Raw genomic sequence first — 26,094 nt, forward strand, 5'->3', positions numbered from 1 at the left:
GAGAGAACAGAGTCAGAGAGGACAAAGAGAGCAGAGTCAGAGAGGACAAAGAGAACAGAGTCAGAGAGGACAAAGAGAACAGAGTCAGAGAGGACAAAGAGAACAGAGTCAGAGAGGACAAAGAGAGCAGAGTCAGAGAGGACAAAGAGAACAGAGTCAGAGAGGACAAAGAGAACAGAGTCAGAGAGGACAAAGAGAACAGAGTCAGAGAGGACAAAGAGAACAGAGTCAGAGAGGACAAAGAGGGCAGAGTCAGGGAGGACAAAGAGATCAGAGTCAGAGAGGACAAAGAGAACAGAGTCAGAGAGGACAAAGAGGGCAGAGTCAGAGAGGACAAAGAGGGCAGAGTCAGGGAGGACAAAGAGATCAGAGTCAGAGAGGACAAAGAGAACAGAGTCAGAGAGGACAAAGAGGGCAGAGTCAGAGAGGACAAAGAGAACAGAGTCAGAGAGGACAAAGAGAGCACAGTCACGGAGGACAAAGAGATCAGAGTCAGAGAGGACAAAGAGAACAGAGTCAGAGAGGACAAAGAGGGCAGAGTCAGAGAGGACAAAGAGAACAGAGTCAGAGAGGACAAAGAGAGCACAGTCACGGAGGACAAAGAGATCAGAGTCAGAGAGGACAAAGAGAACAGAGTCACAGGACAAAGAGGGCAGAGTCAGAGAGGACAAAGAGAACAGAGTCAGAGAGGACAAAGAGAACAGAGTCAGAGAGGACAAAGAGCAGAGTCGGAGAGGACAAAGAGCAGAGTCAGAGAGGACAAAGTGCATAGTCAGAGAAGACAAAGAGAACAGAGTCAGAGAGGACAAAGAGAACAGAGTCAGAGAGGACAAAGAGGGCAGAGTCAGAGGACAAAGAGGGCAGAGTCAGGGAGGACAAAGAGGGCAGAGTCAGAGAGGACAAAGAGAACAGAGTCAGAGGACAAAGAGAACAGAGTCAGAGAGGACAAAGAGAACAGAGTCAGAGAGGACAAAGAGGGCAGAGTCAGAGAGGACAAAGAGGGCAGAGTCAGGGAGGACAAAGAGATCAGAGTCAGAGAGGACAAAGAGAACAGAGTCAGAGAGGACAAAGAGAACAGAGTCAGAGAGGACAAAGAGGGCAGAATCAGGGAGGACAAAGAGCACAGTCAGAGAGGACAAAGAGAACAGAGTCAGAGAGGACAAAGAGAACAGAGTCAGAGAGGACAAAGAGAGCAGAGTCAGAGAGGACAAAGAGAACAGAGTCGGAGAGGACAAACAGGGCAGAGTCAGAGAGGACAAAGAGAACAGAGTCAGGGAGGACAAAGAGCAGAGTCAGACAGGACAAAGAGAACAGAGTCAGAGAGGACAAAGAGGGCAGAGTCAGAGAGGACAAAGAGAACAGAGTCAGAGAGGACAAAGAGAACAGAGTCAGAGAGGACAAAGAGAGCACAGTCACGGAGGACAAAGAGATCAGAGTCAGAGAGGACAAAGAGAGCAGAGTCACAGGACAAAGAGGGCAGAGTCAGAGAGGACAAAGAGAACAGAGTCAGAGAGGACAAAGAACAGAGTCAGAGAGGACAAAGAGGGCAGAATCAGGGAGGACAAAGAGGGCAGAATCAGGGAGGACAAAGAGAACAGAGTCAGAGAGGACAAAGAGAGCAGAGTCAGAGAGGACAAAGAGAGCAGAGTCAGAGAGGACAAAGAGAGCAGAGTCACAGAGGACAAAGAGGGCAGAGTCAGAGGACAAAGAGAACAGAGTCAGAGAGGACAAAGAGGTTAGAGTCAGGGAGGACAAAGAGAACAGAGTCAGAGAGACAAAGAGAGCAGAGTCAGAAAGGACAAAAAGAGCAGAGTCAAAGAAGACAAAGAGGCAATTCCAAATCTCCGAGATATTTTAGATTATTTCCAGGATATTTGGTCATTTTATTTCATTTCCATGGTTGTTTCTGTGACTGAAGAGCAGTTCTTCAATTTTTTTTCTAGGTGGACATTCATGAGTGTTAACTGACAATCTGAAAGCACCGACCTCAGATCCTGAGTGACAGAAACATGGAGGGACCGCATCAGTGAGGCACAGTCAGACATTCTTCTCTGAGGAACATGTGACACTGTCAAAAGTAAACACAGATGCAGAGGACACGGAGCGACAGACATTTAACAAAGACAGAGGATACAGACAGATGGACATTAAACACAGACAGACATTAAATGTAGGATACAGACAGACATTAAACACAGACACGGGAGACACACACAGACGGACATTAAACACAGACACGGGAGACACAGATAGACGGACATTAAACACAGACACGGGAGACAGACAGACGGACATTAAACACAGACACGGGAGACACAGACAGACGGACATTAAACGGAGACACAGACAGACAAACACAAACACAGGAGACACAGACAGATGGACATTAAACACAGACACAGGGGACACAGACAGACGGACATTAAACACAGACACGGGAGACACAGACAGACGGACATTAAACACAGACACAGCAGCCAGACAGACGGACATTAAACACAGACACAGCAGCCAGACAGATGGACATTAAACACAGACACAGCAGCCAGACAGATGGACATTAAACACAGACAGACATTAAACATGTAGGATACAGATGGACATGAAACACAGAGACATTAAACATGTAGGACACAGATGGACATTAAACAAAGACACAGCGGACACAGACAGATGGACATTAAACACAAACACGGGAGACACAGACAGACGGACATTAAACACAGACACAGCAGCCAGACAGATGGACATTAAACACAGACACAGCAGCCAGACAGATGGACATTAAACACAGACAGACATTAAACATGTAGGATACAGATGGACATTAAACACAGACACAGGGGACACAGACAGACAGACATTAAACACAGACGCAGGAGACAGACAGATGGACATTAAACACAAACACGGGAGACACAGACAGACGGACATTAAACGGAGACACAGACAGACATTAAACACAGACAGACATTAAACACAGACACAGGAGACACAGACAGATGGACATTAAACACAGACACAGGAGACACAGACATTAAACACAAAGGAGACACAGGCAGAGAGACATTAACCACAGACACAGGAGACACAGACAGACATGAAACACAGACAGAGGATACAGGCAGACAGACATTAAACACAGACAGACAGACATTAAACATAGACACAGTGGATACAGGATAGACATTAAAAACAAACAGAGGACACATAGCGACAGACATTAAACACAGACATAGAGGACACAGAGGACATAGACAGACAGACATTAAACACAGACAGACAAGTATTTGGACAATGAAACTTTAATTTTCACTGTCTGTCACAGTTTTGCAGCATGTGATAAGTTAAAGTCAGTAATTAAAATGACCTCATCATGCAGAATGTCAGATTTAATTTCATCTAAATCAAGTCAACACTGTCCAAAGACCAAAGGTATTTGGACAACTGTCTGTGGAAGTGTTTTTAGCTCAGAATCTCTCATGTTTCTGAAAAACTACATTCCATCCCACGTCTCCTATTAACTTTTTACTTCTAGCAGGATGCAAATTCTGTGGTTTAATGCGTTTGATATTGTGGACATTTTGGAAACGGTTTGTTGGACGTGTGTGTGTCCTACCTGCTGACTGCCTTTGTTGCTGGAGCAGCTTTTCTACTCGGGCCTGGTAGTGCAGCAGGTGTGACCAGAGGGCCGACTTCCCCTGAGAGGTCAGAAAGATTTCAACGGCACGTTGAGCCGTAACAAACAGCACACAAGAAATACCAATGACTGTGGAGCTCACTGACGGGCGACAAGTTCCTTCAAAGCAAGTTGACTGACGGGTGAAGACATCCTTCAAAGCAAGTTGACTGATGGGCGAAGCCTTCCTTCAAAGCAAGTTGACCGACGGGCGAAGCCTTCCTTCAAAGCAAGTTGACCGACGGACGAAGCCTTCCTTCAAAGCAAGTTGACCGACGGACGAAGCCTTCCTTCAAAGCAAGTTCACTGACGGACGCAGACTTCCTTCAAAGCAAGTTCACTGACGGGCGAAGACTTCCTTCAAAGCAAGTTCACTGACGGGCGAAGACTTCCTTCAAAGCAAGTTCACTGACAGATGAGGGGTTTCTTCAAAGCAAGTTCACTGACGGATGAAGACATCCTTCAAAGCAAGTTCACTGACGGGCGAAGACATCCTTCAAAGCAAGTTCACTGACGGGTGACAAGTTCCTTCAAAGCAAGTTCACTGACGGGTGACAAGTTCCTTCAAAGCAAGTTCATTGACAGACGAAGACTTCCTTCAAAGCAAGTTCACTGACGGATGAGGGGTTTCTTCAAAGCAAGTTCACTGACGGATGAGGGGTTTCTTCAAAGCAAGTTCACTGACGGATGAAGACATCCTTCAAAGCAAGTTCAATGACGGATGAAGACATCCTTCAAAGCAAGTTCACTGACGGGCGAAGACATCCTTCAAAGCAAGTTCACTGACGGGCAAAGACATCCTTCAAAGCAAGTTCACTGACAGGCGAAGACATCCTTCAAAGCAAGTTCACTGACAGGCGAAGACGTCTTTCAAAGCAAGTTCACTGATGGGTGACAAGTTCCTTCAAAGCAAGTTCATTGACGGACGAATACTTTCTTCAAAGCAAGTTCACTGAGGGGCCACAAGTTCCTTCAAAGCAATTTCACTGATGGGTGAAGACTTTCTGTGAAGGCTGTCAGTTGTCCAGGTGGTTTCCATAGTAGAGAAGCTTGGATCTTTGACTGGACTGGGTTGTTTGATGCGAGGATGTTTCGCATCTAATCGCAGAAGCTTCCTCAGCTACAATTCTTGCTCTGGTAGTCTGACTTCTGTCTTGACCCTTGTAGAGAAGAATAATGGAAGCCAGGAAAAGCTGGAGTTTTAAACCTAACCAGACCCCTTCTACAGAGGGGCAGACTGCTATTGGCTAGTGACTAATAATTGCTCTAATTAGCACCTATTGCGCTCTAGTTAGCACCCTCCTAATGACAGGGCAGCTGTCCCTCCTAATGATGGGACTGACGCCTCTCCTGACGACATGAATGACTCATTACCATGAACAAAACACTGAAACTGCTTTGACCTGAGTACCTCATTGTAAACAGGGGACAAAGCATGCCTCAGACGCCCTCCCCGGTTAAGGCTGGGTTTCAACTGTTTCACATACAATGCCTCATTCACTCCTCTCTCAAACCATTTCCTTTCGCTGGCTAAGATTTTAACTTCCTTGTCCTCAAATGTGTGGTTAGTGTTTTTAAGGTGGAGATGAACTGCAGACTGAGGTCAACCGGCGCCCTCTCTGTGGTGCTGGTATAGCCTTTTGTGCAATGGCTGCTTAGTCTCACCTGTGTAGTGTTCGTTACAGTTTTCCTGACATCTGATAGAATACACTACATTGCTCTGTTTGGAACTAGGGATCCTGTCCTTAGGGTGAACTAATTTCTGTCTCAAGGTGTTAACAGGTTTAAAGTAAACTGGGATTTTGTGTTGTCTGAAGATCTTCCGTAGTTTTTCCACTACTCCTGCTAAATAAGGGAGAGACACTCTTCTTGGCTCCGTCTCCTGTCTGTCTGGTCTCTTTGTTCTTTGGGACTTCTGCACTTTATCCAGGGACCATCGTGGGTACCCATATACTGTGTGGGCTTTCTGTACATGTTGTTGTTCTTTAGCCCTTCCCTTTGTGATCTTATTATGGGCCTCTTCCCACACTAAAGTTTTTAACCTTTTGCGATGAGGTCTCCAGTATCCCTCATAGTGGCCAATCTGTACATGGAGCTAGTGGAGAAGAAAGCCCTGGTGTTGTTCACGGGAATCTATCCCGGTCACTGGTTCAGATATGTCAATGACACATGGGTTAAAATCTAGCAACAGGAAGTGGAGGCCTTTACAGAGCACATCAACTCGGTGGACTCCAATATCAAGTTCAACCCAGTCCAGTCAAAGATCCAAGCTTCTCTACTATGGAAACCACCTGGACAACTGAGAACCTTCACACAAAGTCTTCACCCATCAGTGAACTTGCTTTGAAGGAACTTGTTACCCATCTGAACTTGCTTTGAAGGAACTTTTCTCCCGTCAGTGGACTTGCTCTGAAGGAAGTCTTCGTCCATCAATGAACTTGCTTTGAAGGAACTTGTTGCCCATCAGTGAACTTACTTTGAAGGAAGTCTTTGCCCGTCAGTGAACTTGCTTCGAAAGAAGACTTCGCCCGTCAGTGAACTTGCTTCGAAAGAACTCTTCGCCCGTCAGTGAACTTGCTTTGAAGGAAGTCTTCGCCCATCAGTGAACTTGCTTTGAAGAAACCTCTCGCCCATCAGTGAACTTGCCACTAGCAGTCTGCCTCTCGGTAGGAGGGGTCTGATTAGGTTTAAAACTCCAGCTTTTGCTGGCTTCTGTTATTCTCTACAAGAGTCAAGACAGAAGACAGACTACCAGAGCAAGAATTTTAGCTGAGGAAGCTTCTGCGATTAGAACCGAAATGTCCTTGCAGCAAGCAACCCAGTCCAGTCAAAGATTCAAGCTTCTCTACTATGATGGGTGAAGACTTCCTTCAAAGCAAGTTCACTGATGGATGAAGACTTCCTTCAAAGCAAGTTCACTGTTGGGCAAGAAGTTCCTTCAAAGCAAGTTCACTGACGGGTGAAGACTTCCTTCAAAGAAAGTTCACTGACGGGCAACAAGTTCCTTCAAAGCAAGTTCACCATATGTTCGGTGACTATGAAAAGATGCAGAACTTGTTCATGGTTGTTGCTGAAAAGAGTTTATCTGCTGGTCAGAAATACATTTTTCAGTGTTTCCATTGACATTTTTGACAGACATTTTCTTCAGATTCCATGTCAAATTGAGACAGCCTCCTAAATAAGCCAAACATTTATTTACTCAACAAAAACATAAAGCCTTTTCGCTCTCTCATTTTCTTCATTCATCAGATCCTCAAAATATTTTCTCCACCTTCTTCACACACTCTCCTCACTTGTCAGCACATAACCATCTACATCTTTTACCACCCTAACCTACTGCACATCCTTTCCAGCGCTGTCCCCTTGTCTGGCCAATCGGTACAAGTCCTTTTCTCTTTCCTTACTGTTCAACTCATGGATAAAAAAAATACTTCAATGAAAATTTTATTCACCTGCCAAATCATAATCGATATCACAACCTACATGTTTGTTTGATCAGATGACTAAGCCAAGAGCCATAATCATTTCATATTTTTGGCTTCCTTCATCCTAACTGACCTGATTTTAAAGCTGGAACCCCAAAACAGACCCAGCAACACTGAGTTTAGATATTACATAAAATATATATACGAGGTCTATTAGAAAAGTATCCGACCTTATTATTTTTTTCAAAAACCATATGGATTTGAATCACGTGTGATTACATCAGACATGCTTGAACCCTCGTGGGCATGCAAGAGTTTTTTCACGCCTGTCGGTTACGTCATACGCTTGTGGGCAGTCTTTGAGTGAGGAGTCGCCCACCCTCTCGTCGATTTTTTCATTGTTTAGGAATGGCTCAGAGACTGCTGCTTTGTTTGATAAAAAAATTTTTCAAAAGCTGTAAGGCACAACTGAGTGGACACCATTCGATAAATTCAGCTGGTTTTAGGTAAAAATTTTAACAGCTGATGAGAGATTTTGGTCTGGTAGTGTTGCTTTAAGGATGGCCCACAGCGCCTGACGGTGATCTGCGCTTCAAGGCAGCAGCGTCTCGCCGTTTCAAGTTGAAAACTTCCACATTTCAGGCTCTGTTGACCCAGGAAGTCGTCAGAGAACAGAGAACTTTCAGAAGAAGTCGGCATGAGGAGTTTATTCAGACATTCCATTGTTAACGGTCATTTTGTAATGAAAGAACGTGCAGGCAGAGTCGCATGTCGGGCCGGACCCGACCGCGGGGGGTCGCAACAGGAAAAACACCTCCGTTGGAAACCTTAACGGGCAAGTTGGAACATGCCCAAGCTGTTAAACAATTTCTCAGTTACTCACTTGTTGAAAGCCATCAAAAGCCGCCTGAATTTTACAAATGGTTTTCAACACGGAGGTGTTTTTCCTGTCGCGGCGCACACAGATTCGCCGAGTTGTCACGGAAACGACTCTGCGAATTTGCGCGCACGTCTTTCATTAAAAAATGTCCTTAAACAGTGGAATGTCCGCATAAAGTCCTCATGCCGGCCTATTCTGAATCTTCTCTGTTCTCTCACGATGTCCTGCGTGAATCAAGCCTTAAATTCAAAGCGCATATTAAACAAATATGTAGGACTGCTTTTTTGCATTTACGCAATATCTCTAAAATTAGAAAGGTCTTGTCTCAGAGTGATGCTGAAAAACTAATTCATGCATTTATTTCCTCTAGGCTGGACTATTGTAATTCATTATTATCAGGTTGTCCTAAAAGTTCCCTGAAAAGCCTTCAATTAATTCAAAATGCTGCAGCTAGAGTACTAACGGGGACTAACAGGTCCCATCTTATCTTAGGGACCTCATAGTACCATATCACCCCAATAGAGCGCTTCGCTCTCAGACTGCAGGCTTACTTGTAGTTCATAGGGTTTGTAAGAGTAGAATGGGAGGTAGAGCCTTCAGCTTTCAGGCTCCTCTCCTGTGGAACCAGCTCCCAATTCGGATCAGGGAGACAGACACCCTCTCTACTTTTAAGATTAGGCTTAAAACTTTCCTTTTTGCTAAAGCTTATAGTTAGGGCTGGGTCAGGTGACCCTGAACCATCCCTTAGTTATGCTGCTATAGACTTGGACTGCTGGGGGGTTCCCATGATGCACTGAGTGGTTCTTTCTCTTTTTGCTCTGTATGCACCACTCTGCATTTAATCATTAGTGATTGATCTCTGCTCCCCTCCAAAGCATGTCTTTTTCCTGGTTCTCTCCCTCAGCCCCAACCAGTCCCAGCAGAAGACTGCCCCTCCCTGAGCCTGGTTCTGCTGGAGGTTTCTTCCTGTTAAGTGTTGTGAAAGTGTAGTGACACGGACCCACAACAGGGGGCGCAAATGAACGGACAATAGAAGAAGTTAAATTTGAACACTTTACTGTTGTGAATACCACAACCACACACAGCAGATTATAGAATAAATACAAAGTCAATGGATAAAGGTGTCGTGTGGGCAGGCTCGACGATGGGAGACGTCCGTCTAGAGAAGAACCGGAACCACACGATTTCCTCCGCCACCGAACCAGAAGGATACTGGAGCCGCCAGGTCCCGAGTTCCCCAGGTGGCCACCGTCTCCGCGTGTCGGATCTGGTACTGCTGGCGAAGAGCAAAAACAGTCAAGTGTGGGTGTGTGTACAACCAGTCACAAGGATGGTGGTAATTCCACCTCCACCTCTAATCACACGCTCGTGCAGCTCTTGTCTGATTACTTATCTGGCGGAAAGCAGAGCGAAGCAGTCGCAGCCTACGCCGGTCCATCGGAAAGACAGCTGCAACAATGTATCTACTGGACTCAATGTAGGAATACTCAGGCTGAGAGTGTTACCTCCTTAGAAGAACGATATCTCTGCGACGTGGTGGAGGTGTCATCCTGCTTTTATCTGGGGTGAAGTGCAGAGGATTGGTGACAGCTGTCATAGCTGATGATTGACAGCTGTCAACCCGGCCGCTCTTGGGAGGTGGCAGCGCCCTCTCGTTCCTGAAGTCCGCACTTCAGGCAGGGCGCCCTCTGGTGGTGGGCCAGCAGTACCTCCTCTTCTGGTGTCCCGCACAACAGGACCCCCCCAGGCCCGACCAGGCTTGTCCGGGTGGCGACGGTAAAAATCGGCCAGGAGGGCCGGGTCCAGGATGAAGCTCCTCTTCACCCAGGAGCGTTCTTCGGGTCCATACCCCTCCCAGTCCACCAAATACTGGAAACCCCGGCCCATCCGACGGACGTCCAGGAGCCGGCGCACTGTTCAAGCCGGCTCCCCGTCAATGATACGGGCAGGAGGCGGCACTGGACCGGGTGTACAGAGGGGGGAGGTGTGATGTGGTTTCAATCTCGAAACATGGAATACTGGATGGATCCGCAGTGAGGTCGGGAGTTGGAGCCTCACTGCGGCGGGACTGAGGACCTTGAGGATCTTGTAGGGCCCTATGTACCGGTCCTTAAGTTTGGGGGAGTCCACTTGGAGGGGGATGTCCCTTGTGGATAGCCACACCTCCTGCCCGGGCCGATATGCGGGGGCCAGGGACCGTCGACGGTCTGCATGGGTCTTTGCCCTCGTCCAGGCCCTCAACAAAGCTGAACGGGCGGTGCGCCACACTCGACGGCATCTCTGCAGGTGGGCCTGGACTGAGGGTACACCGACCTCTCCCTCCACCACCGGAAACAAAGGGGGCTGGTACCCCAGACACACCTCGAACGGGGAGAGGCCGGTGGCAGAGGACACTTGGCTGTTATGCGCATACTCGATCCAGGCCAGGTGTTCACTCCAAGCCGTCGGGTGTGCGGATGTGGTACATCGCAGGGCCTGCTCCACCTCCTGGTTAGCCCGTTCAGCCTGTCCATTGGTCTGTGGGTGATACCCAGACGAGAGGCTCACGGTGGCCCCCAGCTCCCGGCAGAAACTTCTCCACACCTGTGAGGAAAACTGGGGACCACGATCTGAGACGATGTCTGTTGGTATCCCATGCAGACGTACGACATGGTGGACCAGGAGATCCGCTGTCTCCTGGGCCGACGGGAGCTTCGGGAGGGCCACGAAGTGGGCCGTCTTGGAGAACCGGTCCACTATCGTGAGGATGGTGGTGTGCCCCCGGGACGGTGGGAGGCCCGTGACAAAATCCAGACCAATGTGGGACCGGGGCGATGAGGCACAGGAAGCGGCTGAAGGAGTCCCTGTGCCTTTTGGTGGTCTGCCTTGCCCCTGGCGCAGGTGGTGCAGGCCTGGATGTATGCCCGGACGTCAGCCTCCAGGGACGCCCACCACAAGCGCTGCCGGACCACTGCCACGGTCCTACGCACCGCTGGGTGGCAGGAGAGCTTGGACCCGTGACAGAAGTCCAGGACGACAGCCCTGCCCTCTGGTGGGACGTATAGTCTGTTCTTTGGCCCTGTTCCGGGATCCGGGATCCGGGCTCCGTGCCAGGGCCTCCCGGATGGTCTTCTCCACATCCCAGGTAAGTGTGGCCACGATAGTGGACTCCGGTATGATGGGTTCCGGTGGATCCGACAGCTCGGTTTTGACTTCATGTTCATGCACCCGGGACAAGGCGTCTGACCTCTGGTTCTTGGTCCCGGGGCGGTAGGTAATCCGGAAGTCAAAACGGCCGAAGAACAGTGGCTTGCCTGGGGTTCAGCCGCCTGGCGGTCCTGATATACTCCAGGTTCCGGTGGTCAGTAAAAACCCTGAATGGCACTGACGCTCCCTCCAACAGATGTCTCCACTCCTCAAGAGCCTCTTTCACCGCTAGGAGTTCTTGATTGCCCACGTCATAGTTCCGTTCTGCTGGGGTCAACCTGCGGGAGAAATAGGCACACGGGTGAAGGACCTTATCGGTCTCTCCGCTCTGGGATAGCACGGCTCCTATCCCTGAGTCAGAGGCGTCCACTTCAACCACAAACTGGCGACTGGGATCGGGCTGCACCAAGACGGGTGCAGTCGAGAAGCGCTGTTTCAACTCCCTGAACGCGGCATCGCACCGATCCGACCAGGTGAAGGGAACCTTTGGTGAGGTCAGGGCTGTCAGGGGGCTAACTACCTGACTATACCCCTTAATGAACCTCCTGTAAAAATTTGCGAAGCCGAGGAACTGTTGCAGCTTCCTACGGCTCGTAGGTTGGGGCCAGTCTCTCACCGCCGCGATCTTGGCCGGATCCGGGGCGACGGAGTTGGAGGAGATGATAAACCCCAGGAAGGACAAAGAGGTGCGATGAAACTCACGCTTCTCACCCTTCACAAACAGCCAGTTCTCCAACAACCACTGCAGGACCTGAGTCTCAGGGTCCGGAGAAAAAATGAGTATATCGTCCAGATATACGAAGATGAATCGGTGCAGGAAGTCCCGCAAGACGTCATTTACCAAAGCTTGGAACGTCGCGGGGGCTTTAGGGAGGCCGAACGGCATGACCAGGTACTCGAAATGACCTAACGGGGTGTTGAATGCCGTCTTCCACTCGTCTCCCTTCCGGACCCGAACTAGGTGATATGCATTCCTAAGATCCAGCTTTGTGAATATTTTGGCTCCATGCAGGGGGGTGAACACCGAATCGATTGCGAACCGTGATCTCGTTCAGCCCCGATAATCAATGCATGGACGAAGACCGCCATCTTTCTTGCCCACAAAAAAGAAACCTGCTCCCATCGGGGAGGTGGAGTTCCGGATCAGCCCGGCAGCTAAGGAGTCCCGGATGTAGGTCTCCATCGGTTTGCGCTCAGGTCGTGAGAGGTTGTACAGCCTGCTGGACGGGAACTCCACGCCTGGAATCAAATCGATGGCACAATCGTACGGACGGTGTGGGGGAAGGGTGAGTGCCAGATCCTTGCTGAAAACGTCAGCAAGATCGTGGTACTCAACCGGCACCGCCAACAGATTGGGAGGGACTTTGACCTGCTCCTTAGCCTGGGAACCGGGAGGGACCGAGGATCCTAAACACCCGATGGCAGGTCTCGCTCCACTGTATCACCACCCCGGACGGCCAATCAATCCGGGGATTGTGTTTTAACATCCACGGGAACCCCAGAATCACACGGGAGGTAGAGGGAGTCACAAAAAACTCTATCTCCTCCCGATGATTCCCTGACACCACCAGAGTTACTGGTAATGTCCTGTGTGTGATTAAAGGGAGTAGGGTGCCATCTAGTGCTCGCACCTGCAATGGCGAAGGAAGCGCCACCAGAGGGAGCACTACCTCCCTGGCCCATCTGCTGTCTAGCAGATTCCCTTCTGACCCTGTGTCTACCAGTGCTGGGGCCTGAAGGGTTAAATTCCCGCTAAGGATTGTAACTGGGAGCCGTGTGGAAATATGTGTGTGTCCCACGTGAATTTCTTGGCCCACCCTAAGCCCAGTTTCTAGGGGCGGGCGTTGGTGTTTAACCGTTCGGGGCAGTCTCTCAATTGGTGCTCAATTGAGCCGCAAACAAAACACGCCCTGCAGGGAAGCCTCCTCTGTCTATTCGGTGGTCTGAATGTGGCCCTGCTCGTGTCCATAGCTTCGTCAGCAGGGGGAGCTGTAGCCACACGGGGCGTAGAGGCCATGGAGCGTGGGAAGGGCAGACCTTTTTCGGACCCGGAAGGAAGAGGGACGGCACGTGCCCGGCCACGCCCTTCGTCTCGTTCCCGACGGCGTTCCTCCAACCGATTGTCTAACCGTATAACAAGGTCGATAAGCCCATCTAATTCCCGCGGTTCGTCCTTGGCCACCAGGTGCTCCTTCAGGACCGACGACAGTCCGTTTACGAAGGCGGCGCGGAGCGCAGCGTTATTCCAGCCGGACCTCACAGCCGCAATGCAGAAGTCGACTGCATAAGCGGCTGTGCTCCGGCGTCCCTGTCTCATTGACAGCAGCACAGTTGAAGCGGTCTCTCCCGTTAGGGTGGTCAAACACGGTTTTGAACTCCCTCACAAACCCAGTGTACGTATGAAGGAGCCGTGAATTTTGCTCCCAAAGCGCCGTAGCCCAAGCGCGTGCCTCTCCTCGAAGCAGATTAATCACATAAGCTACCTTACTAGCATCAGACGCGCACATGACGGGACGTTGTGCAAAGACGAGCGAACACTGCATAAGAAAGTCCGCGCACGTCTCCACACAACCTCCGTACGGCTCTGGGGGGCTTATGTATGCTTCAGAGGATGGTGGGAGGGGTTCTTGAATGACCACTGGAACGTTTATATCCTGCACAGGGTCGGCAAGAGGAGGAGCTGCAGCAGCGCCCTGAGCGCTCGCTGCCACCTGTGCGGAGAGAGCCTCCACCCTGCGGTTCAGGAGGATGTTTTGCTCGGTCATCTGTTCCAACCGAGCCGTAAAGGCGGTGAGGATGTGCTGCAACTCACCAATCACGCCTCCTGCAGACGCCTGTGCACCCTGCTCTCCCATTGGCCGTTCAATTGCTGGGTGACGCCCCTCGGAGTCCATGACGCTGGCCGAGATATCCTGTTGTGAAAGTGTAGTGACACGGACCCACAACAGGGGGCGCAAATGAACGGACAATAGAAGAAGTTAAATTTGAACACTTTACTGTTGTGAATACCACAACCACACACAGCAGATTATATAATAAATACAAAGTCAATGGATAAAGGTGTCGTGTGGGCAGGCTCGACGATAGGAGACGTCCGTCTAGAGAAGAACCGGAACCACATGATTTCCTCCGCCACCGAACCAGAAGGATACTGGAGCCGCCAGGTCCCGAGTTCCCCAGGTGGCCACCGTCTCCGCGTGTCGGATCTGGTACTGCTGGCGAAGAGCAAAAACAGTCAAGTGTGGGTGTGTGTACACCCAGTAACAAGGATGGTGGTAATTCCACCTCCACCTCTAATCACACGCTCGTGCAGCTCCAGTCTGATTACTTATCTGGCGGAAAGCAGAGCGAAGCAGTCGCAGCCTACGCCGGTCCTTCGGAAAGACAGCTGCAACAATGTATCTACTGGACTCAATGTAGGAATACTCAGGCTGAGAGTGTTACCTCCTTAGAAGAATGATATCTCAGCGACGTGGTGGAGGTGTCATCCTGCTTTTATCCGGGGTGAAGTGCAGAGGATTGGTGACAGCTGTCATAGCTGATGAGTGACAGCTGTCAACCCGGCCGCTCTTGGGAGGTGGCAGCGCCCTCTCGTTCCTGAAGCCCGCACTTCAGGCAGGGCGCCCTCTGGTGGTGGGCCAGCAATACCTCCTCTTCTGGCGGCCCACACAACAAAAAGGGAGTTTTTCCTTCCCACTGTAGCCAAGTGCTTGCTCACAGGGGGTCGTTTTGACCGTTGGGGTTTTACGTAATTATTGTATGGCCTTGTCTTACAATATAAAGTGCCTTGGGGCAACTGTTTGCTGTGATTTGGCGCTATATAAATAAAATTGATTGATTGATTGATTGAAATTAGGATGTTTTCATGTCGAAACAGGCCGACGACGGCGCCTGGAAGCGCTGCAGGACGTCCCGCTCTGTGGGAAGTCCTTACAGTGACAGAAACACCCCATAATCTCTCATCAGCCGTTAAACTTTTCACCGAAAACCAGCTTAATTTCTCGAATAGTATCCACTCGGATATTCCTCACAGGTCCAGAAAAAATTTTGATAAAGCAATGCGCGCCGTCTCGAGCAGCGTGTGAAACAAAGGAATTCAGCCGAGAGAGCGGGACCACATCTCACTCAAGGCCTGCCCACAGGGAAATGACGTCACCGACGCGTGAAAAAAACTCACGCATGCGCACGAGGGTTCAAGCATGATTGGTGGAATCGCACGTCATTCAAATCCATATAGTTAAAAAAAATAAAAGGGTCGGTTTATTGTCTAATAGACCTCGTATATATATATTGGTTCACCTACAACTTTAGTTATGCAGAAAAATTAAACTCACTCACTGTCACTCATCTTCAACCGCTTATCTGGGATTGGGTCGTGGGGGCAACAGTCCAGCAGGGGACCCCAGGCTTCCCTTTCCTGTGCCACATTGACCGCCTCTGACTGGGGGATCCCACGGCGTTCCCATGCCAGTGTGGAGATATAATCTCTCCACCTAGTCCTGGGTCTTCCCCAATAGGTCTCCTCCCTGGAGAACCATTGGAGACATGTCTGGAGCACCTCCCTAGGGAGGTGCCCAGGAGGCATCCTTATCAAATGCCCGAACCACCTCAGCTGGCTCTTTTCAATGCAAAGGAGAAGTAGCTCTACTCCAAGCTCCCCACGGATGACCGAACTTCTCACCCTATCTCTAAGGGAGACACCGGCCACCCTCCTGAGGAAACCCATTTCAGCCGCTTGTACCTGTGATCTACTTCTTTCAGTCATGACCCAACCCTCATGACCACAGGTGAGAGTAGCTCCCAGCTCTGCCCCTACTATAGAGGGCACGCCGATCTGATGCAGGAGTTCCTCAAAGTGTTCCTTCCAGCGCTGGATTACATCCTCAGTTGAGGTCAACAGAGTCCCATCCTTACTGTAGACAGCTTGGATTGTTCCCTGTTTTCCCCTCCTGAGGTGCCTTACAGTCCATCAGTAGCACATTGGTGCTGACTGAAAGTCCTTCATGGTTGCTCCAAACTCCTCCCACACCTGCTACTTTGTCTCCTTCACAGCAGTGGCTGCTGCCCTTCGGGCCTATCGATACCTTGCAATTGCCTCCGGAGTCCGCTTAGATAACACATCCCGGAAGGACTCCTTCTTCAGTCAACATATGTAGACTACAATGGGGAACAACATGCTCCAGTACATGGCGAGAATATAGCTGGAAAAATCTGTCCAGGTTTTTATAACACCATTGCAACAACAAACACAAATATCTAGCACAGCCTGCTGGAGGGCCTGTGGAGCAAGTGAGGCCAATCTCTTTCAGGTCTTCTGGGATTGGCCAGTACTGACTCCATACTGGTGAGAAATACACATCCATCTGGAAGCGACTTTCAAAGTCAACATCCCATGTAGGTTTGACACCTTATACACAGGAAATATCTCATTTGACTTATGGGATCATAGAGATAAAAAGTTGTTACTTATACCTCCTGGTGGCAAGTAAAAAAGCTGTCTCAAGAAGGTGGTTAAAAGAAGACCCTCCTACAATAGGAGGGTCTTGTCTTCCTGTGACCGTGAGGCAGTCAGAGTCAGTGGACATTTTTAAGTCAAGACTGAAAACCTATTTTATTGTCTTTCTTATGAATAGTTTTTATTTTTTATCTGTTTTATTCTTTTACTTCTGTTTTTAATTATGTATTTGAAATGTTTTTAAATTCATTTTTAATTATTTATTTAAATTTTATGTTTAATTGTTTCATGTAAGGTGCCTTGAGACGGCTTTTGCTGTGATTTGGCGCATTATAAGATAATTAAATTAAATTAATTAAATTAATAGGAGAGTGGTTAGATGTAGTCCATGATATATATACAATGGAAAGGTTGTCCTACCCCCTTAAAATCCAGACTGACATATTTTCTAGGATATGGTCTAAATCATAGGTGTCAAACTGATTCCAGAAAGGGCAAAGAGGGTGCAGGTTTTCTTTGTTTCTTTGTTCATACTGTTAATACATAAAAATGTAAAAAATTGGATACAGATGGAAAATCCTGACGGTTCTTTTCTCTATGATTAAGTTTTATTTTCCTTTTCTTTGCTTTTCCTATGCATCAGGATTAGAACCTGTAAATCTACTATAAATTATATTTTCTCGGCGTCTGTTTCTCTCGACGCCATTGTATATGACGGCTAACTTTTTAATGATATGAGATAGAAACTTACTTTTTTTGCTGAAAAGTTAACTCCACGGACTTTTGAGCCAGCCATCGGCCATCTTTGTACTCCTCATAGAGGCTGTGTGATGATGTGCACAATGTGAGTGTCCAATCGGAATTGGTTCACCGTCACATGGTTTTCCAAAATCCAATCATAGGGCAGATTTACCTCACGTGAAAAGCCAAAGATCATTTTCAGGAGTGATATGTTACTAGTTGGCCCATTTGAATAGCCCCCTGGGTGCGCCAATGAGTAAATACTATTAGTACATACTCAGTGCGCCCTGCGCCATTACGCACAGCAATCAGTGAATGCAGACGGAGAGCCTCTGATGACAATCTCACGTGCTCAAACAAAGAGTGTGTAACTATCAGGATTGCTCCACTAGTTTGCATGTGAATGTTACTGGATAACTCTGTTGCAATAACTCTGCAATAACTCTGTTGCAGGATGCAATTCCTATGCTCCAAGATTGTTTCCAATGCACAGAGTGGGATGTATTCAGGGAACAGGGTACCGACAATCGTGGTGCACTGGATAAGTACACCTCCACTGTACTGGATTATATCTGCTTCTGTGTGGCTCATGTCACATTCTGGAGACAATACCGGGTATTTCCTAACACACCACCTTGGATGACATGCGGAGTACAACATCTTATTCGAGAAAGGAATATGGCCTTCAATTCTGGGGATCAGGAGGCGTATAGGGTTGCCAGGGCTGAGCTGAGGAGAGGTATTAAGGCTGCCAAACGACAATACAAGAGGTGCATCGAAACCAGATTTGATACCACTACTGATACAAGGCAGATTTGGGAGGGCATCAAGGCCATCATAGACTATAAGAGGGAACCATTATTACCCTCTGCTGACAGTTCCACCTTGGTGGAGGATTTAAACCTCTTTTATGCCTGTTTTGATAGGGATAACAATGACCCTGCCCTGCCCCCACTCCCCATTACAGATCTTACTGAGACGTATCTTCCAAGGCATTAACATCAGGAAAGCAGCCGGACCGGACGGAGTGCTGGGCCGGGTACTTAAAGACTGTGCTGCAGAGTTGGCAGATGTTTTCACCTCTATTTACAACACCTCACTGTCCTGCGCTCTGATCCTGGCTTAGTTCAAGACAGCTATAATTGTTCCCCTACCGAAGCAGTCCAATGTCACATGTCTCAATGATTACAGACCTGTGGCACTTACATCCATTCCTGCCAAATGTTTGGAGAGATTGGTTATCAAATACATTAAAGCTACAATATCACCGTTAATGGATCCATACCAATTTGCTTACAGAGAGAACCGCTCAACTGAGGATGCCATTGCTATGGCTCTGCACACGTTATTGGAGTACCTGGAGCATAGGAACAGTTATGCACGGCTCCTCTTTGTGGACTACAGTTCGGCCTTTAATACTATCCAGCCATTTAAACTGCGGTCCAAACTCGGACTTATCACTAATGACAATGAGACATACTACAGGTCTGAGGTGCAACATTTGGTGTCTTGGTGCCAGGACAACAATTTAGCGCTAAACACCAAAAAAGACTAAAGAAATAGTTGTGGATTTTCGTAAGAAGGGGCATAATGACCATCAACCTCTCTTCATTGGCACTGATGCGGTGGAGAGGATTAGCAGTTTTAAGTTCTTGGGTGTGACAGTGACGGAGGACCTGTCCTGGGGCATTCACATTGCCTCAGTTGTGGGAAAGGCCCAACAACGCCTCTATTATCTGAGGAAGCTGAGGAGTGCCCGTATCCCTAGATGCCTGATGGTGAACTTTTATAACTGTGCCATCAGTAGTGTGCTGACATATGGGTTGTTAGTGTGGTTCTCCAGCTGCACTAAGGCCGATCAGCAGGCACTTCAGCGGGTGGTGAAAATAGCGGAGAGTATCATTGGGACAACTCTCCCAGAGATTAACACTATCTATCCCACTCGCTGTCTTAATAGAGTGCGTAATATCCTGCGAGACCAGCACCATCCTACTTATCACTTTTTCCATCTGCTGCCTTCAGGGAGAAGGTATAGGGCCGTAAAGGCCAGAACATCTAGACTGGCCAATAGCCTGTATCCTCAAGCTGTCAGATTATTGAACTCTGCCCTCCCCCCCTCTGCCTCCCTCCCACGGACTATAACTATATCAATTGCATTGAGTTCATAATCAATTGTAGTAGCACTGAACTGGTTTTGCATTGTTGCACATTATTTATTTATTTATTTGGAAATTGCCCTCTTCCCCCTATGTCCCTCCTTCCGTGGATTATAGCCATCAATTAATAGTATTGAACTGGTTTCTGCATTGCTGCACAGTGTCACCATTTTTATATTTATTTATTTGGTCTGTTCTTACTCTTAATGCATTTTTTCAATATCTTGTTTTTATATTGCTGTCAAATATCACTGTACAGATGTCATAAATGTTACATGGGGTATTTAGGGGGTTATTTATTGCACTGGTTGCTCTTTTTAACTACGCATCTGGATGCTCCGGACGTAATTTCGTTGTTCTTTGTGGCAATGACAATAAATGCTTGAATCTCTTGAATCTCTCTCTCTTCTTGTTTTCTCCGCGTAAAGCACTGTTTACCATATCAGTGGACGACAAATGCATAGACCATTTTGTGTATATTGTTCAAAATGTGCATTTGTGTTTATTGTTTGAACCTTTTTGTTGTACAGTCTTTCACACAAGACCTCAAATTACCTTTATAAAGTGTCAAAACAGTTGTTTATTATAGTTTGCTGTGTGTTTTGAATAAATGTGTGTGGAAAATTACTTTTCGCTTTATTTTTTCCTTGCCTATTTTTGTTTGTAAACCTTTATTACACTTATAAAACACAACAAAAGCATATATATTCTGAAAGCACAGGTTGTCCTGAAAAAAAGAGACATAAATCTTGATTGTGGGATGCAGGGAGAGCTGTTAACAGCAATAATAAAACATTTATGCCAGGCGAGTGAACTGTCCAAAAAATGCCCTCAGACCCCAGAGGGTTAAAAAAAAAAAAAGAAATATCCTACACTGTATAAAACCCGTTGGGCTCAATAAAGATAAAATAAAAAAAAAAACAACATTGCCCATTCTGGTTCAATGCCCGCGACCTCCACAGGGATGCTAGAGAAGCTCTGCCGGAGATGTGAGTTAAAGATCTGTTGGACAGTGGGCTCCTCCAGATGTTCCTAGTTCATCTGCACTATCCATTTGGGCTTACCAGATTTGTCCAAAGTCCTCCCTGACCCTCTGATCCAAATCACCAACAGCTGGTGATCAGTTGACAGCTCTGCCCCTCTTTTCACCTGAGTGTCCAGAACATGCAGCCTCAGATCAGATGATACAATCACAAAATCGATCATTAGTCTTTGGCCTAGGGTGCTCTGATACCACGTACAGTTATGAGCATCCTTATGTTTGAACACGGTGTTCGTTATGGACAGTCTGTGACTAGCACAGACGTCCAATAGCAAACAACCATTTGGGTTTAGATCGGGGAGGCCGTTACTCCCAATCATGCCTCTCCAGGTGTCTGTCATTGTCCACGTATGCGTTGAAGTCCCACAGCAGAACAATGGAGTCCCCCACTGAAGCCCCATGCAGGACTCCTTTCAGGGACTCCAAGAAGGCCGAATACTGCTCTTCGGTGTATACACACAAACAGTCAGAGTTTTTCCCCGCCACCCGAAGGCGCAGGGAGACGACCCTCTCATCTACCAGGGTAAACTCCAACGCAGCAGGGCTCAGCCGGGGACTTGTGAGTATCCCCACACCCACCCAGTGCCTCACATCCCGGGGAACTCCAGAGAAGAATAAGGTCCAACCCCTATTAAGAAGTGTGGTTCTGGAGCCAGATCTAACCGGTATCACTCCAAAAATTAAACGAAACATCTTAGTCCAGAATGATAGTAAAAACTTAGGCCCAGAGAAATACTGACTTAAACATTTTCTGTCTGGATGCATCCCTGGTTTATAGTATCTGAGCAGGAACAATCAAGAATTTGAGTATTTATGCAGACAGCACAACCTGATTAAGAGGTAAGAAGGTTTTATCAGCGTATTTTACCTCATGTCATCCTCAGAAAGAGATTTGAGGTGTATTTTGGGGAAAAAGCATTTTTAGTTTAACCACAGCGAGGACATTCAGAGCAGACTGAAAGAAAAGATTAAAACTATGTTTGTAAAACTGTGCTCTTTGCTCGATGTGTCAGTCGTCACTGCACAGTGAGACACTCAAACACACTCCGCCTCCTGCCGAGTGCAGACAGACAAGAACTGGCTGCCAAGAGGGAAAAAAAACTAAACAAAACAGAGATGTTATTTTAAAAATAGTTTTTTGAACATTGTGAATGCAGTAAATTTTATATCTTGCATCCAGCGTCAGGACGGCTCCTGTCTTTTGACAGCCCAATTGACGGAAATCCGTCGTAGCGACAGAAAACTTTAATCCCTGTTAGCATCTTATAGTTTGCTAAATGCTTTTGTCACTTCTCTTTTCACCTTACACCATGGGTTAAAGCAATAAATTTTCATCCAAATTAATTTTTTTCCTGGCAAAAATCAATGTCAGCAATGTGTAGTGGGGGCACACACTCTTTTTTCCTCAATAAATACAATAAACACACTATACAGTATACAAATCTATTCTAAACAGCCTCTAAGGAGAGAGAGAGACAAAGCATAAAAAGAATACAAAACTTGAACATAAAGGTACATAAAAGGGTGGTGGGGGGGGGGTGTAGTCTTGATTATGGGGGGTCTAGGGGATCTCCCCTAGAACATTTTTTAAAGACCAAGTCAAATTTTGTATATTCTGGTGAATTTTAATGGGTACGAAGCCCTCTGAAACAAATAAAACTCACTTTAGACTCAAGTAACTAGTATTTTGATTTGTTCTAATCCGGTGAATGCACCAAATGGGTGCTGTGTCACTGTACAGTCAATAAAATACAAAATTAGGGCCTAAAGCATCTGACAACATTGTTCTGCTGTGCACAAAGTAACACTGTCACCCGTTTTGAAAACGCATGCACACTGAGAAACTCAAAACTGGCTTATTCACATTTAATCGGTAAAATGTTCTCACTCGTAAAAGAAACTGGGGCTGCAACTAACGATTATTTTAGTAATCGAATAATCTTTTTTTTTTTTTAAACTTACATGTGAGTTTTGCCATTATTTCTTTGAGTTATTATTAAAAGGCCTTTATCACGCAACATCGACGTTTGAGCTTGTAATAAAGTTATGACGTTATATTCTCATCAAAAACATACCTGGAGTAGTGTTTTGTTTTATTTTGCACATACATACATCACCGACACACCACAAAGAGATTTCCATCAGGTTTCACCCGATTATGAGCATTTTTAGATGCCTACAGCAACTATCTCAACCACTGACAACATATTACAGCAAGAGTCCACAAAAGTATTTTAAAGGCCTGACTAAAGTGTAATCCAGTGCTGTGAAAAAGTGTTTGCCCCCTTGACCCTTTACATGTTAGATTTTTATTAGGACATCAAAAAACAAAAAAAATTCAGGCCTTGTGTATCAGAATTTCCAAAATCCATCCATCCATCCATCCATCCATCCATTTTCTTCTGCTTTATCTGGAGTCGGGTCGCGGGGGCAGCAGCTCAAGCAAAGCCACCCAGACCTCCCGATCCACACACACCTCCCCCAGCTCCTCCGGGGGAACCCCAAGGTGTTCCCAAGCCAGCCGAGAGATGTAGTCCCTCCAGCGTGTCCAGGGTCTTCCCCTGTGCCTTCTCCCAATGGGAGGGGCCCGGAACACCTCTCCAGCGAGGCGTCCAGGGGGCATCCGGAAAAGATGCCCGAGCCACCTCAGCTGGCTCCTTTCGATGTGGAGGAGCAGCGGCTCGAATCCAAGCTCCTCACCCTATCTGTAAGGGAGTGCCCAGCCACCCTGTGAAAGAAACTCATCTCGGCCACTTGTACTCGTGATCTCATTCTTTCGGTCATGAGCCAAATCTCATGACCATAGGTGAGAGTCGGAACGTAGATCGATCGGTAAATCGAGAGCTTTGCCCCGCTGCTCAGCTCTCTCTTCACCAAGATGGTCCGATACAGCGACCGCATCACTGCAGATGCTTCACCGATCCGTCTGTCGATCTCACGCTCCATACGTCCCTCACTCGTGAACAAGACCCCGAGATACTTAAACTTCTCCACTTGAGGCAAGGACACTCCACCGACCTGAAGATGGCAAAGCACCTTTTTCCGGTCGAGAACCATGGCCTCGGATTTGGAGGCACTGATTTTCATCCCAGATGCTTCACACTTGGCTGCAAACCGTCCCAGTGCACGCTGAAGGTCCTGATTTGATGAAGCCAACAGAACCACATCGTCCGCAAACAGCAGAGACGAGATTCTGTGGTTCCCAAACCAGACCCCCTCTACACCCTGGCTGCGCCTAGAAATTCTGTCCATAAAAATAATGAACAGAACCGGTGACAAAGGGCAGCCCTGGCGGAGGCCAACGTGCACTGGAAACAGGTTTGACTCACTACCGGCAATGCGACCCAAGCTCCTGCTGCGGTCGTACAGGGACCGGATAGCCCTTAGCAAAGGACCCCGGACCCCGTACTCCCAGAGCACTCCCCACAGGGTGCCCCAAGGGACATGGTCGAACGCCTTCTCCAGATCCACAAAACACATGTGTACTGGTTGGGCGAACTGCCGTGAACCATCGAGCACCCGATGGAGCGTGTAGAGCTGGTCCAGTGTGCCGCAACCAGGACGAAAACCACACTGCTCCTCCTGAATCCTGAAAACTGAAGTTATTGTACTTGGCTCCACAAATCTTAGAAACATGGTGTCTAACCAGATCCTTACTCTGGATGGCATTACCCTGACCTCTAGTAATACTGTGAGAAATCTTGGAGTCATTTTTGATCAAGATATGTCCTTCAATGCACATATTAAACAAATATGTAGGACTGCTTTTTTGCATTTGCGCAATATCTCTAAAATTAGAAAGGTCTTGTCTCAGAGTGATGCTGAAAAACTAATTCATACATTTATTTCCTCTAGGCTGGACTATTGTAATTCATTATTATCAGGTTGTCCTAAAAGTTCCCTGAAAAGCCTTCAGTTAATTCAAAATGCTGCAGCTAGAGTACTGATGGGGACTAGAAAGAGAGAGCATATTTCACCCATATTGGCCTCTCTTCATTTGCTTCCTGTTAATTCTAGAATAGAATTTAAAATTCTTCTTCTTACTTATAAGGTTTTGAATAATCAGGGCCCATCTTATCTTAGGGACCTCATAGTACCATATCACCCCAATAGAGCGCTTCGCTCTCAGACTGCAGGCTTACTTATAGTTCCTAGGGTTTGTAAGAGTAGAATGGGAGGCAGAGCCTTCAGCTTTCGGGCTCCTCTCCTGTGGAACCAGCTCCCAATTCGGATCAGGGAGACAGACACCCTCTCTACTTTTAAGATTAGGCTTAAAACTTTCCTTTTTGCTAAAGCTTATAGTTAGGGCTGGATCAGGTGACCCTGAACCATCCTTTAGTTATGCTGCTATAGACTTAGACTGCTGGGGGGTTCCCATGATGCACTGAGTGTTTCTTTCTCTTTTTGCTCTGTATGCACCACTGCATCATTAGTGATTGATCTCTGCTCTCTTCCACAGCATGTCTTTTTCCTGGTTCTCTCCCTCAGCCCCAACCAGTCCTAGCAGAAGACTGCCCCTCCCTGAGCCTGGTTCTGCTGGAGGTTTCTTCCTGTTAAAAGGGAGTTTTTCCTTCCCACTGTCGCCAAGTGCTTGCTCACAGGGGGTTGTTTTGACCATTGGGGTTTTTCTGTAATTATTGTATGGCTTTTGCCTTACAATATAAAGCGCCTTGGGGCAACTGTTTGTTGTGATTTGGCGCTATATAAATAAAATTGATTTGATTTAAATCCAAGGTTCGACCATCGGTCGAATTCTCCTCTCCAGTACTCTGGAATAGACCTTATCAGGGAGGCTGAGGAGTGTGATCCCCCTATACTTGGAACACACCCTCCGGTCCCGCTTCTTAAACAGAGGGACCACCATCCCGGTCTGCCAATCCAGAGGCACTGTCCCCGATCGCCACGCGATGTTGTAGAGGCGTGTCAGCCAAGACAGTCCCACAACACCCAGAGACTTAAGGTACTCAGGACGGATTTCATCCACCCCAGGAGCCTTGCCACAGAGGAGCTTTCTAACCACCTCGGTGACTTCGGCCTGGGTAATGGATGAGTCCGCCTCTGAGTCCCCAGTCTCTGCTTCCTCTTCTGAAGACGTGACGATGGGATTCAGGAGATCCTCGAAGTATTCCTTCCACCGCCCGACAACATCCCCAGTCAGGGTCAAAAGCTCCCCACCCACACCGTAAACAGTGCTGGTGGAGAGCTGCTTCCGCCTCCTGAGGCGTCAGACGGTTTGCCAGAATCTTGGCCACGCTTGGCCTGCCGATACCTGTCAGCTGCCTCTGGGGTCCCACCTACCAACAAAGATAAGTAGGACTCCCTCAGCTTGACGGCATCCCTTACTTCCGGTGTCCACCACCGGGTTTGGGGATTGCCATCGCGACAGGCACCAGAGACCTTGCGACCACAGCTACGAGTGGCCGCATCGACAATGGAGGTGGAGAACATGGTCCACTCGGACTCTATGTCTCCAACCTCCCCCGGGATCTAGGAGAAGCTCTCCTGGAGGTGGGAGTTGAAGACCTCGCTG

The 26,094-nt window shown here is 47.8% G+C and overlaps 1 protein-coding gene across 1 annotated transcript in view; it reads right to left on the reverse strand.

Annotated features, from left to right (window-relative positions):
- dennd5b (DENN/MADD domain containing 5B) overlaps positions 1 to 26,094 on the reverse strand; it is a 215,476-nt gene that overhangs the window by 36,582 nt on the left and 152,800 nt on the right. The window contains exons 12-13 of the mRNA XM_034163218.1: positions 3,620 to 3,701; positions 1,914 to 2,068 (exon numbers count right to left, since the gene is read on the reverse strand). Of these exons, the coding sequence (XP_034019109.1) occupies positions 1,914 to 2,068; positions 3,620 to 3,701 (237 nt within the window). The remainder of the gene's footprint in view (positions 1 to 1,913; positions 2,069 to 3,619; positions 3,702 to 26,094) is intronic.

Source organism: Thalassophryne amazonica, chromosome 22 (assembly GCF_902500255.1).
Source record: "Thalassophryne amazonica chromosome 22, fThaAma1.1, whole genome shotgun sequence".
Lineage (NCBI taxonomy): Eukaryota > Metazoa > Chordata > Actinopteri > Batrachoidiformes > Batrachoididae > Thalassophryne > Thalassophryne amazonica.